The 14492-nt window shown below is 38.5% G+C and overlaps 1 protein-coding gene across 1 annotated transcript in view; it reads left to right on the top strand.

The window, feature by feature from the left end:
* Positions 1-14492, top strand: part of ATP10B (ATPase phospholipid transporting 10B (putative)) — a 154776-nt gene that overhangs the window by 122610 nt on the left and 17674 nt on the right. The window contains exons 10-15 of the mRNA XM_040344724.1: positions 1650-2229; positions 4306-4412; positions 5751-5877; positions 6138-6322; positions 9435-9747; positions 12283-12359. Of these exons, the coding sequence (XP_040200658.1) occupies positions 1650-2229; positions 4306-4412; positions 5751-5877; positions 6138-6322; positions 9435-9747; positions 12283-12359 (1389 nt within the window). The remainder of the gene's footprint in view (positions 1-1649; positions 2230-4305; positions 4413-5750; positions 5878-6137; positions 6323-9434; positions 9748-12282; positions 12360-14492) is intronic.

Genomic DNA, 14492 nt, shown 5'->3' with positions numbered 1-14492 from the left:
TGTCTCTAATGCCTCAGCTAATTGGAATTTAAAGAAAGAATCTTGCATAGTCTGGCAGTGGATCAAAATGACAGGGGAATAATTTGAGGGTAAATACAGGTTACTGAGAGAGAGAGAGTATCTGGCCTCATACACACGACCGAGGAACTCGTCGTAAATGAAAAATCGTTTCCCTTGGCGAGTTCCTTGTTAGGCTTGTCGAGAATCTTGACAAGCTTTCTTTGCGTACACACTGTCAAAACAAAATCTTGTCGTTCTCAAACGCGGTGACGTACAACACGTACGACGGCACTATAAAGGGGAAGTTTGATTCCACTGGCGCCACCCTTGAGGCTGCTTTTGCTACATCTCGTGTTACTGCATGTTAAGTAAAAGTTTGGTGAGAGAAGATGTGCGCTTTTCAGTCTGTTACAGCGTGACGAATGTGCTATCTCCATTACAAACCCTACATTTACAGAAGGCACGCTCCCATCTCATACTTTATTCTGAGCATACGCGGGTTTCTAAGCATATTCGCAGATGTGTTTCTTGTCGTAAACCCGCCCGACGAGAAACACGACGAGGAAATTGAGACTCACGACGAGGAAAAAGAGCTCTGCCACCAAGTTTCTTGATGGATTCTGTCGAGGAAAACGGTCGTGTGTACGAGGCCTCTGAAGGTTACTTAGAGTTTTTGCATTACTAAATAGATCATGAAATGGGTTATTTATTACCGTATTTATAGGACAGGATAGATTGAAAGTCACCATTGATGGTTGATTATTTGAAACAACTTTACTAAAAAAAAAATTGAAGTATAGTTTTATCAAGACAAAAAAAATCATACACTTTAGTAATGCTGAATGTTATTTACATGGTGTAGAGAGAGTCTGTGTAAAAAAGGGCTCTCACTGTAGGTAGTTTGATTGGCAAAGGCACCCAACGTGGTTGTCCAAAGGATAGGCACAAGTCGTCTGCTTTAGTAAAACATCAAATTACTTTATTTCACCAAGCAAAACATGTTTTGTGGCTTTAAATTGACACTTTCTAAGTTTAAGGTGGTAAAATTAGTGTCTAGTATCAGCTGGTAGCGAGAACCACAGCTGCCTGCCCAAAAACATGTGATCCACCTAGATGACATCACTGCCGCAAACTCTACATTCCACCTGGTGGCCAATAAAGAATATTTCCCAAGTGGATCTCACTACCAGCTAATTTTTTTTTTACATTTTGAGACATATGAAACACTTGACATTTTGGCACACATTATGTGATTATTAAAATGTTTATTAGGCCTCATTCATATGTGCGCGTTAATGCATGCATTTTAGCCTCGTAGCAATGTGCAGTACATATATTCCTTCTTATGCCCTGTACACACAATCGGACTTTTGTCCGACCAAATTCACATTGGAATCCTGATGGAATTCTATCGGAGGAAAAGAGAACATGTTCTCTATGTAATCTCCGATGAAAGTCAGTCAGACTTTTTCCATCGGAAATTCCGATCATGTATTGTATAAACGTGCATACACGTCACATTGTTGTAAAACACACATGTATATGTGTAAAGCTATTGGATCTTTCATTGTTTGGCAGATACCATCTGTACATTTTAGATTACTTTACATTTATTTGATTAATTTACTATTCATTGTGTATTTTTCCAGGTTACAATGGCTCCATTGCTAAAGCCATCAGCTTCATCTTTAGAGAAGTTTCAGCATCTTTTTCAAAGGCTTAAATTACTAAGGCTCAGTCAGTCTTCTAACACTACTCCATCTAGTTCTGACCCTGCAACACCTTCAAGCTCTAAGAAAAATAAAGTTAGTCCTGACAACATGTCCCGTTCTAGCACTGGAGAAAATGAAAATCAAAGCAGTGGAAAAGATGACTCTTCATCAAGCAAAAACAGTGCTGAAAACTGTATCGAGGCGATGATGGCCTCCGTTGCTCCATTCCATATAGAAGATGAATTCTGTTATGAAGCAGAAAGTCCTGACGAGGCTGCATTGGTTCATGCTGCTAGAGCATATAGCTTTACCCTAATGTCTCGCACCCCAGACCAAGTCACAGTGCGACTCCCACAAGGGACACTACTCACATTTGAACTTTTATACACTTTGGGCTTTGACTCTGTCAGAAAAAGAATGTCAGTGATAGTTCGTCATCCAATAACAAGAGAAATTATTGTGTACACCAAAGGAGCAGATTCTGTCATCATGGATATACTGGAAAACCCTGCCAGAGGTATATAAATGTTCATTTTAAAATGTTACTTTGCTTTGGGAAATATTTCATTGCATATTATCTGTGATGAAGGAGGATTCCCATATTTTATATACAGTATTTGACCATAGATATTTTCACTTTCATTCAATCATTTCAAGGATCTTTCACTGCAGTTGTCTACTGTACAGAACTGTTCCATTTACATTTATCTTGTCTATACGCTCTTTTCATCGAACATATCTCCTTCCACAACCTTACGTCCCTAATTTGGTGATAAAGAATGAAGAAGACATGGCTGGTAACTTTACTCCTAATGAGATGTTCAATTTTCTGAGAACATCATGGAAGTAGAACTACTCCTCCTTCCAACCTAAAGGAACTACTGAGGTAGTTTGAATAACTTGTACATATTTTGCTTGGAGAATGTTGCTTTAGCCCTATATGGTAAAGCTAGAATAATGCCCTAAGGATGACCTAGAAAACTCTAGTAAATATATCCCTGTTAAAGCTGAACGTTGGGCAAATTATTAAATACACTATTGGAATTAATATACTATATGTGAACTTCTTTTATCTGCCAAAGGATTTGTAATTATGTTCAGCAGTTTTTAAGATGCATAACCAGGAGGGTCAACTACTCTGTTGGGGCCTTTTCACACAGAGCCAATCTACTATGTTCAGCAAGGGATCTGTGAACAGATCTAGAGATGAGTCAGAGCGTAGTGGTGCAGATATGAGTTTTTTTACATCCTTGCTTGTTCAGTTTGTGTCCGCATTTCAATAGCGGACACACGTGAACCCATTATAGTTTTATGGGTTGCCGGATGTAAACTGGCATGTGTCACTTATTTACATAAGGCTGCCTTCAATTCTTTGCATGTAGGTGTGGAAAAAAGGAAAAGGATGCAGTTTTTCCAGACCTCGAGTGACGCAGAGGTAGGCGCTTATAAATGAACACAAAGCCAATTACATAAAGCCTGCCCATAGAGCTGCATGGAACTTCCAATCAATTCCACCTGAAAAGCTGACAGGTGGACCTGATCAGAAAGCCTGAGTGAAAGGACCCTTAAAATGAATGTATACATGATTCATGAAATTTGACCTAGGCACATATATCTGTAGTGTTTTCGTATCTCTCCAAAGCACCGCATCCTCTTCTGTTCCATAGCTCTGTTATCAGCATTATAACTTCTGACAAGTTCTCCAAGATGGGAGATAAAAGCAGCCTGAGGTTTGTGTCCTGGGAGGTTGCTATAAATAGATTAGCAGAGATCTTGACTTCTCACAGCAGAGCTCTGCACATCCAATCAGCTGTCTTGGTTGTATGCCAATAATCCACTCCCAGTGCTGAACAGGAAGAGAAAATCTCTAACACGATGTGCACTTTCTAAAGGATATATAAAGCTGAAGACAGCAGATATACATGTAAAACTAATGTAAGGAGATTTGTTTCATCCCTGTGTATCATCTGAGGCTGGTCACTTTACTGGGTATATGTGAGGGTTTACATCCACTTTAAATGTAAGGAATGCAGCAGTGTCACACCCTGCCCTTCTCCTGAACAGAGAAAAAGCAGCAACACATTGAAATTCATCGACTTTGCTCACTCTGCACTCTTTTGCTGTTACCATGTTCCTTATCAGAAAATAGCAGGTAACAGGGCCTAATTTTCTCCTAACACTGCTCCTCCTTCAGTCTGTATTTTTACATACAACTAGCTTAATTACCTTAATCTGTCTTGATATCAGTCAGCAGTCATACCATTTATGATTTTTAAGGAAATCACAAATGAATTAATTTATGTTGTTACCACTGCATAGGGTTTAGCTTTAAAACAAATGCAGTGGTCTCTCTGCAGAGGTCCAGTATGCCATCTGCTGAATCAGATATATAACTGTACAGTTAGCAAAGCTCATAACCCCCTGCTTACTAAACAGCAGGTGTGTCTGACCTGTGCATTTAACCACTGATTACACAGATAGAAAGGGTCCTCTTCTGCAGCATGCTGGGTCTTCTGCTGTAGGCAAACACTGTATACATATATTAATAGGTTAACAACCACGATTTATTATTTTGTCATGGAATATCTTTCAGCTAACATAAACGATGAGAAAAAATTGCGGAGAATACAGTCAAGAACCCAGAGACACCTGGACTGGTATGCAAGGGATGGCCTTAGAACGCTGTGCATTGCTAAAAAGGCAAGTATTGCATGTATTCCTTTATTTACTTTAGAATAGGTTCACACCTGTGTGATGCACCAGAGCACATGTGCTGCTCCATGTTATTACATGCATTACTATGTGTAGTAGTTTGGCAGCCCATTCATTTGAAATGACATCAGTTGGCTGCTAATCTATCTAATTTGTGTTACCCCTTCACAACTCAATGTTAATCATACTGCAAAGGCTGCAGCAGTGTGCCATCAATGAGTATCTGTAAGATTGTGGTACGAGGACAGGATGGGGTTCTTTTTACTGTGTCAGTGGGTACATTTTTTGGGTGTGTGTACAAATTTGACAAGTCAGCCAAAATAGGGAGCTGCAAAAAGGTGGTTATTAGTGATACAATCCCTTTCATGTTCCTCCTGGAGTATGCCCAACATGGCCTAATAGACTAGGCACTGGTGGCACAGCAACAGGATTAAGAGGAAAACTTGCTGCAGTCTCAAGGCTAAAGGAAACTGTTGTCTACTGTCTTCATCCCTGTGAGGTAAAGGCAGCAGGAGGCTGAGGAAGAATAAGAGATAGATGGTTACAGTACTGCTGGCTAGGAGGAGGCTTCAAGAGGAACATTTCGCCCCTCCCCAGAGGTTATGTGTGGGTATGGTGAGATATTATTATTGAGGACAGTATTGTCCTTGGCAACAGTCTTTGGGTCTTCTGCTGTAGGCAATTTGTGGTGAATTGGGTCTTTTATGCTCAAATGCCTGTCCAAGGACCCCAAGATTCACGTCATCAAAGAGAGAGCTCACTATTTATTGACCATTCTATTAGATCCCTGATACACGGATGAAATGGTTGATCACCTGCCCCTCATTGCCGCATTTTTTGATGGTTATAGGATACTGCCTGATGTGCCTCCATTACTCCATATTAAGGAAAAGCAGCAATGATGGCGGCAGCTTTAGTGCCACTTTTCAGAGGTTTTTTTTAAACCACAGCAGTCTGGCCCAGCTTTTAGGCAGCATTCATAAAAAACACCTGAACCACATCAGTGCTGACTAAATTGGGTCCATGGCTGACGCAGATACTTTCAGAAGTGAGGACCTTATGAAGTGTTGGGTGCCCAGGGGGGAACACCTGAGAAAGTTTGGAAAATTAGCGCTGGAGCTTCTGGTTTGCCATAAAACCAATGTGTTGTCTGAAAGGGCCTTTAGTGCAGCAGGAATTTCAACACAAAGAAGTTATTGTCTCTCAAATAATACACCTTCATGTTATTTCTTAACATAAAACCTGCGTTGTTTTTTGTTTTTGATTGAAGGGTAAAAATTCTATTTGTTTTTGCTAAAAACATGTCTGTTTTTTCTTTCTGTATAGGTGTTAAGTGAGGAAGATTTTGAACGATGGTCAAACTTTCGGGAAGAAGCTGAAGCAGCAATAGATAATAGAGAAGAATTACTTATGGAAACTGCCCAACATTTGGAAACAAACCTCACCCTCCTAGGTTAGACATACGATAACTGGCTTATTTTCTAAGTTAAAGGAAAAAGCAATAATCTTGTTTAAAAAAAATTAGTAACCCAGAAAAGTCAACATTTTCTTTTTATAATTTTAAATCTATAATTACAGCAAAGGAAATTGCTTGTTGTGGGTTACTGTACTTCCCAATGTGTTCTTTGACTTAATAAATAGGTATTTATGAATTTCTATTATATCAATTAGTAACCAATATTATACCTAAAATTATTATATTCCTGTAAACAGGTGCAACTGGCATAGAGGATCGACTTCAGGAAGGGGTACCAGACACCATAGCTGCCTTGAGAGAAGCTGGTATAAATATCTGGGTGCTGACTGGTGACAAACAAGAAACTGCTGTTAACATTGCCTATTCCTGCCAGCTTTTGGACCAGAATGATATGGTTTTTACAATCAATACAGAGAGCAAGGTGTGTAAAATGTGTCATTTGTATATGTAACATAAAATTTCAGACTTTGAAACCATGACAATTTCCCTAGACCTGTGAGTGGACAATAAATAAAAAAAAAGGCAAGTTAAATTGGCCATGGGTATCTTATTTTAATATGTTATTAATACCTGAAGAAGACAGTTCTCCACTACTGCTCCTACTCCACTCTTTGTGATAGTACATTTATATTACACTAATTAGGGGTTTGCGGTTTAAACAGTTCTGTACTTTTTTCTGCAATCAGTTATTGCTGAGCATAGGACATCCTTGCCCCCAGGTATAAATAGGGCAGTAACTTAGAAAATATTGTTTGAATAAAAAATGTTTGCCAGGAATGTGTAACTTTAAATGTCAGTGCTAACAAAACCTGTTTTTTTTCATTCATTGCACTGTGACTCAAGGCTGTACCATTGGACGTCATACTGTTTCATCGTAACAGAAAACACTTGACATGTTGAATAGCTGAATGATGATTATGAACAATGTTTTGTCAGTAATTGTCACTTTGCTGAAATGTACCTACGTATAATGTTTTTTTTTTTTTTTAAATTGTTGAACTTGCTGAAATAGATCTGTTGTTTGTGTACTTGCCTCCTGAGCTAAAACTGAGGCCTCGTACACACGACTAAGGAACTCGTCGTAAATGAAACATCGTTTTCCTCGACGAGTTCCTTGTTAGGCTTGTCGAGAATCTTGTCAAGCTTTCTTTGCGTACACACTGTCAAGACAAAATCTTGTTGTTCTCAAACGCGGTGACGTTCAACACGTACAATGGCACTATAAAGGGGAAGTTCGATTCCACTGGCACAACCCTTGGGGCTGCTTTTGCTAATCTCATGTTACTGCGTGTTAAGTAAAAGTTTGGTATGAGGCGATTCGCGCTTTTCAGTCTGTTACACCGTGACGAATGTGCTATCTCCAGTACGAACGCAAATTTTACCGAAGGCGCGCTCCCGTCTCATACTTTATTCTGAGCATGCGCGGGTTTCTAAGCATACACACGAACGTGTTTCTCTTTATAAACCAGATTAAATGAAAATTCTGCAGGGTCCAAAAAACGTATGTGCCCAGTGGAAGGGCAGTGTGGATGGATGAGTTTTAAAGAAGGTTATCTATTGAAGTATGTTCCATATACATTACATTTGAAAAGCTTCCTGCAATCCTTCTACAATGTAATGAAGGTTTTTTGCTGATACTTCTGTACTATATAGCAGCAGATTTTGATCATAATCACAACAGGGCAGATTTGCAGGCCTCTCCCCACTATAAGTAAAATAGTTAGATAAAATAGTTAAAAAAAAAAGCACAAAATAATTTGCTCCTATAAGAAAGAACAATAGTCCTTGCCGTTAGAAAGAAGTACAGTGTCCTTGGTTGGAGACAGAAAAAATTCTGAGATGGGCTGAGCATATAGTTTAGTTAAAGAGGCAATTAAACAAAAGCTTGATTATCTTTAATTTAAATATAATCATGAATTTCCATTTGCTGATTTTCTTTTTGCCACAATGCACATTTAACAGTTACATTTTGTTATCATGAAAATTAAGGTGCTAAGTGAATGGATAAATTTTAATCTGAAGAAGAATGCTTTTGTAAGTTCTCATGGTACTTGTGGCTTTTTCAATGATCGGCTTTCTTGTACAAAATCCACATATGCATTGCATTTGTATAGGTAAATGTCAATGGGCCAAGCCCAAACCTCAAAGGTTTGACACATACATGTAACATATTTACTGTTGCCAGGGTGGGAAACTTTTTATAGATGTTGTAAGGCAAACAGTGATTTGGCAAGCCAGGCTTCTGGAGCCACAGCCTAAATAAATAGCAGTCCCTAGAAGGCACGTCAAGTACTTGGCAGTCTCTAATGTACTGTTACTTAATTGACAGTTCAGTAATGTTGAAAGCATTAAATACACTCTGCAAAGTTCCATTAAACTGACTTTTTTTAACTAAAACTCATGTATGGCTAGAGCTACATTTTTTAGTAGCTAAATCATGTTTTTAAAATTGCTAGCATTAATCACTAGGAGTAACGATCAATCACTAAAAAAATGGTACACATACCTCCCTCTCATGCAAGCCACAAAAGTAGCAAGTAGTAACGATTAACCATGCATGAGCTTTGTGTGTGGTTTATCACTACAACATGCTACTTGTGTAGCCCACACTACAGATAGTCTTCTTCTTATTATTTTTTTGCAAAATAATTGCTATACTTTTCTGTTACTCACAAATGACTAAAGTGTATCTATGGTCAAAGTGTAAAATCATATAATAATTTCCACATTGTATTTCAATTATCTCTTCGCTACCTACTCCTGTTACTTTGAATGAACTTAATTGTGAAGATTCCTGCACATTTACCTCCCTGAAATCTGTGACAGGTATTCAATATGCCCTGTAACTAGGGACTGCTGAGTCACGGAATTCACAGAGCCTGCCTTCTGGACTACAGAGGGACCGAGCGGGTTGTAAAAATTAACTATTGTTTGTATTGCTGTTTACAATGCAGATGGTATAAAATGAAATTGAATGGTGTGGACATAGAACTCCATTTTGTGGTGTGATTGAGCTTCTAAAAACTCCCCACTCATCGCTATCCGTACAATTTCCATATTTTTTTACTGAATATCTTATTGCTTTTTTTAAGGTCAATCCTAAAATGTTTTGACAACAGTGTAATTTGTGTGTCTTAACGTGGAATTAAACTCAACAAAAAAAAGGCAGGCAGAGGGGAAAGGACTAGTCACCAGTATTACCTGTTGTTTTCCTTAAGCTGACTTACTTTATATGTCTTGTTCTGCTCTATGTCTCTATGTGAGAGAGGGTATTATGATAGAAGCAGGGTTTTGCTTCCTCTTATCAGACCCCCAACCCCACAAATGAAAACAGTGAGCAGCTAAAACTAGTGATCAGCAGAAGGAGTGCCTTAGATCTCATACTGTACAAGGCTAGAGACACAGGAGTTCCCAGGAACATACATTGAGGCTACTGTTTAGACATAGTTAACATTTCCTAGATATTCCCTATACCCTTGGAAGTTTTCAAGTTTAGATCCACTAAAGAGCTAATTTGTTTTTTTGCATTGTAGGAAACCTGTGAGTCAATTATAGACTGTACCTTGGAGGAGATCAAAAATATTTCCCCTGAAAAGAAGAAGAGGAGTCTTTTTAAAAGGCAGAGGTCCCAAACTGCTCCTGAAACAGAAATGGCAAGGCCTGAAGTTGGGCTGGTGATTGACGGAAGGACATTAAGTGTGATCTTTCATGGTGGCTTAGAGGCAAAATTTTTGGAGCTGACAAAGCACTGTCGATCTGTTTTGTGCTGTCGTGCTACGCCTCTACAAAAAAGTATGGTTGTCAAACTAGTTCGGGACAAGTTAAATGTCATGACACTTTCCATAGGTAAGTCTTTAACATTTTTTCTTGAAGTAGACTGATAGAAATTCTGTCATTGGTTAGCCTGAGTTAGCAGTGGATAGTACAGGATTCCTTGAAGTGCACAATCTATTTAACATGGGTTCTTTCCTACAAAAATGTTTAGTGGCTTAACAATCTTAGGGCCAGGCCCTCAAGGTTGCTCCATTGGTGATAGCCAAGGTGCAAGCAGATAACTGAAGCAAAGTACCAAATTGTCAAATCATAGTACAGCTAAAAATTATGGAAAACACTTTTAAGAGTAGGCACTTTTAAGAGTAGAAAGGCACAGACAAAAGGGCAGAATTACACAGAAGCGTACATTAATATTGCAAGCAAAGACCAAAGGAAACATATTTATTTTGGCAGTTAGGCTGAATTACAACAAAAAAATAAGAATGCTCTTACAATACAATGTGTGAAGATTCACCTTAATTATCCCATTATGTGCAGATGGAATAAGTCAATAACATTGTGTGAATATTATGAAACTATTTAGTAAATCAGTCTCATTGTCAGTGCTTTGATATGTATTGGGTGGAGCCCAGTCCTATGCACACTTAAGCTTAAAGAGGAAGGCCATGCTAGAACGAAAATCCCTGTATCTATAGCCACCAACATTCTAACACTAACCTCTCTATCCCTGAAAATAAATAATCAGTATACATACCTTTTTTGGAAGCCACTCGGACCCAAGCTCCAGCGACGGAAGCTCTGACCCCACCCTGAGCTGTCAGCCACAGCTTCACTGTGTAGGCGGGTGCAGAGGATATGTGCGTCAACAAAAGCCCCATAGTAACTCTATGGGTGATATCACTTCCCACTAATTTCACAGCCGTTGTCAGCCGTGTCCTCTGCAGAGCTTCTTCCGCTAGGGGATCGGGTCAGAACGGCTTCAGAAAAGTTATGTATACTGTGTTTTTCTTTTCAGGGCTAGAGAGGTTAGTGTTAGAATATTGGTGGCTATAGATGCATGAATTTTAGTTTTAGCCTGGACTTCCACTTTAATTTAGATATATTCTAATATTAAGCTGGAGGTGGTATAGGCATGCTGCTAACACCAAACCACCGGAAACTGACCCAACCATATGCAAACAGGTCCTATGCCTACCAGTAGGAGGAGAACAGCATTGGTCATTTAGTTACATAGAGTTTGTCTCAAGATAATTCTAAACAAACATAATCCATTAAATTGCAGTCTCCACTACACAACATGAAATATAACTATGTTGCCCCTTGCGAAACAGTGATTGCGCTTAGATGAAATAGGGAAGCCAGCTGGTCTTTCATGTAGAACCTGACAAACATCTAAATTCTGAACATATTTCTATCTCTCTGCTATTTGAAGAGGCAGTGTATGATTGTAAAAGAGTTTGTATATATTTCGAAATGAACACTGCAGACCAATAAGCTAGGTGCATGGGCCTCCTGTCCTCATTATAGGGTCTAAAGACCATCCAACTTTTCCTTTATTCTATATGCAAGAGAAATTATTCTACTCACTATAGCTATGAACTTTTTCCACATATTAAGCCTCCTACACACGACCAGTTTTCCCATCAGGAAAACTGCCATGACAGCTTTTGGCCAGGAAAACTGTCTGTGTGTATGCTCCATGGCAGTTTTCCCGACAGAACAACCACCGGGAATCACGGCGGGAAAAATGAGAACATGTTTCCTTTTTTTCCCACCGGAATTCCTGGCGTTTTTTAACCAGGCAATTTTCCTATGGGGAAAGCTTGCGGGGGAGCATACACATGGCCGGGATTCCCGACCAAAGCTGTCATGGCAATTTTCCTGTCGGGTTGTTTAGGGGGAAAGACTAACCAAGCAGGTTCTCGGCTTTCCCCTCGGGTTTGCCAGCGTAAAAAGTCCGCCGGGAAACCCGTACGTGTGTATGAGGCTTAAGACTTGTAGCAATGATGAGTCATATGTGCTCATTGACTGCATTCCTGTTTGTATTATAAGCAACTTTTTATTATTTTGAGCATCTGTACAACAAAGTCTTTCATATCTGACCTATGACCCAAGTTGCACAACAGTGGTATGCAAGTACAGAGGAATTATTCATAGCTAGGAAACAAAGTGAACCTTGGCCTTATGGCACTATTGGAGGAGTAGAGTTTTCATTATTCTCTTCTAAGACTAGACAAAATAATCATGAAAACAAGGAAATCAATATAACATCAGGATACTAAAATGTACATGTTTTATTGATAATCATTGTTTTCTAAAAATGAACATTTTATGCGCCTGAGTACAGTGATATATTTCCATTATTGTAAGTATTAAGAATAAAAAAGTGAAAGCATAAAGCCGTTATATTTTCATGACCCATCTGATTGTTTTAAAACACGGTGTAATAAATGGCTTTAGTTAGGAAATCACAGTCCACAATGTGGGTTTTCATTGTTCTCAGCAAATTACTGAACAAATGCAACCAAAAGAATGGCAAGTATTAATACAAGAAATAGGTAATTATGCAACAGAATCTATCACTACTATTATTTTCATTTCTCCAAGGTGATGGTGCCAATGATGTCAGTATGATTCAGGCTGCAGATGTTGGTATCGGAATTTCTGGTCAAGAAGGCATGCAGGTATATATTAAAATCTTGATGTGGTCTTAATCATTTATTCTACCTGTTGTATCTTTCTTGATGTATTAGTGCATACAAGATGTACAGCGGTATTGTTTAGCCAGAAACTAGATTAACAGAAACAGTTTCAATGAACCGCCATTGCTCCCTTATTGACCATTAACTGCATATGTATATACTAATTTAATAGGAATTAAATGCCTTAATTATTTTTTACCAAAAGGGGTTCTCCATTTTATTTCCCTTGAAATCTTAGTAGTTAAATGATAAAGATTCTAAATGCTTGAGAATACAGACATTTGTGCTGTATTCATCGCCTGTTTGTTGTTGTTTTATTTATTTTTTAAGCTTTATTTTTTTTTTTATAAATGTATGTTTCAATAGAGACAGTTTGGTTGATTTACTAAGGACTGTTCACTTTACAAGGGGATTTTCACTTTGCAAGGGAATTATCCCCAGAGCTTAATGAATCTTAGATCTTAAAATATAGTTGTTTTTTTTCCTTGCATGTGATTGGGATTTTTTTTTGCAAAGGTGAAAGTGCACCTGATTCCCTAAGCTCTGGGAAAAATGTGCTTGCACAGTGCAGCTTCCCTTAACAAAGGGACCGCCTATTTTCCTTTTTAGTAAATCAACCCCGGTAAGTACATCAAGGTACAAAAACAACAGAACTATTACAACAAGTGTCCTTCCAATAAAAAGACTTACATATTTTTATATATGTGGAGTCCATGTCATTGATTTATCTTCTACGTTGATTCATATAGCATAAGCATAAAAAACATATAGCTATATTCTGGGATCTTCAAACAATATAAGGTCAGGTCACAAATACATCAGGTTGTTCGTATTCTCTTTTGTGAATGGGTGAGATGTCCATTAAGAGACGGCCAAGCAGCAGATACAAGTAAAAATACTGCTTGACCAGTGTCTAACACAATATTACAGAGTTAAGGATCAGACAGTTCTCACTGTAAGCTCAATCTTATCTTTATTAATTTAGCAAGACTAGCCTTTCCTCCTAACAGTTAATTGCTTTTAAAATGTGGCAAAAAGGAGAGTAGTTTATCCATCATAGAAAAAAAAACTGCACTATAGTATGCTGCTTTTCATAAATTGGCAGTGCAGCATCTCAACTGCCTTTGTTCCCAATTACTTTGTACTAAAGACACCTTACTCATCATGAAAACATATTGCACATCGCCTTCAGTCTTGATAGTTTCTATGTGACTTTATGGCTTTCTGTTTTAAATCGGATACTTTTTTTTTTATATATGCAAACAACATTAAGACAATACGGACACATTATACAAACAAAATCACATTAAACAAAACATAACCCAAGAAAATGGACAAAAAAGGGACCCCAAGCCACCCCACCCCTATCTCCCAACCCTCACCCTGCTCTTGGAGTATATATGGAAGGAAAAAAAGAGAAAAAGGGACAGAAAATAAACAGCATCCAATATTACAACGTTTATAGTACCTATTAGTTTACATGATATCTAGGTCATGAATTAAAGCCATCTTGACCAGGTAGTATCAAACTTACTCATGGAATTCCCTAGGGAGTATGTATGTTTTTCAAAAGGAATAATCCTATTGAGATCTAAAATCCACTCAGATACGGTCGGCGGGTAGGGAGAGGTCCACTTAAGAGCAATCTGTCTACAGGCAACATAAAGGACGCGTCTTATAGTGTTACCAATAGAGGAGGTATAAATAGACGTATCGCAGTATCCCAATAGACATATAAGTGGTTCAACCAGAATATTAGTATCCAATAGCCGATTTAGGGTACCAATCACCTCCACCCAGTATCTTTGAAGTTTCAGACACCGCCACAAAAGATGTATTAGCATACCTGTATTACCACATCTAGCACAGGCTGGCTCAGATTTCAATCCAATTGCATACAGAAATTGGGGAGTTCTATAGACTCTATAGAGAATAAAGATCTGTGTCAGTCTGTGTGATGGAGAAAGAGACACCTGGGGCGAGGACCGAATAATATCATCCCAGACCTCCCAGACCTCCTTTTTCCAACCAGCCCTAGAGCGGATGGGAAAGTTCAGTAGAAACCTATCTAACAATAACCTATTGTTACCCTATTTTGCTACATATAGGACTGTA

This window comes from Rana temporaria, chromosome 3 (genome assembly GCF_905171775.1).
Source record: "Rana temporaria chromosome 3, aRanTem1.1, whole genome shotgun sequence".
In the NCBI taxonomy this organism is placed as follows: domain Eukaryota; kingdom Metazoa; phylum Chordata; class Amphibia; order Anura; family Ranidae; genus Rana; species Rana temporaria.
Note: the sequence above shows the minus strand (reverse complement) of the source record. Positions and strands in the feature narration are given on the sequence as shown.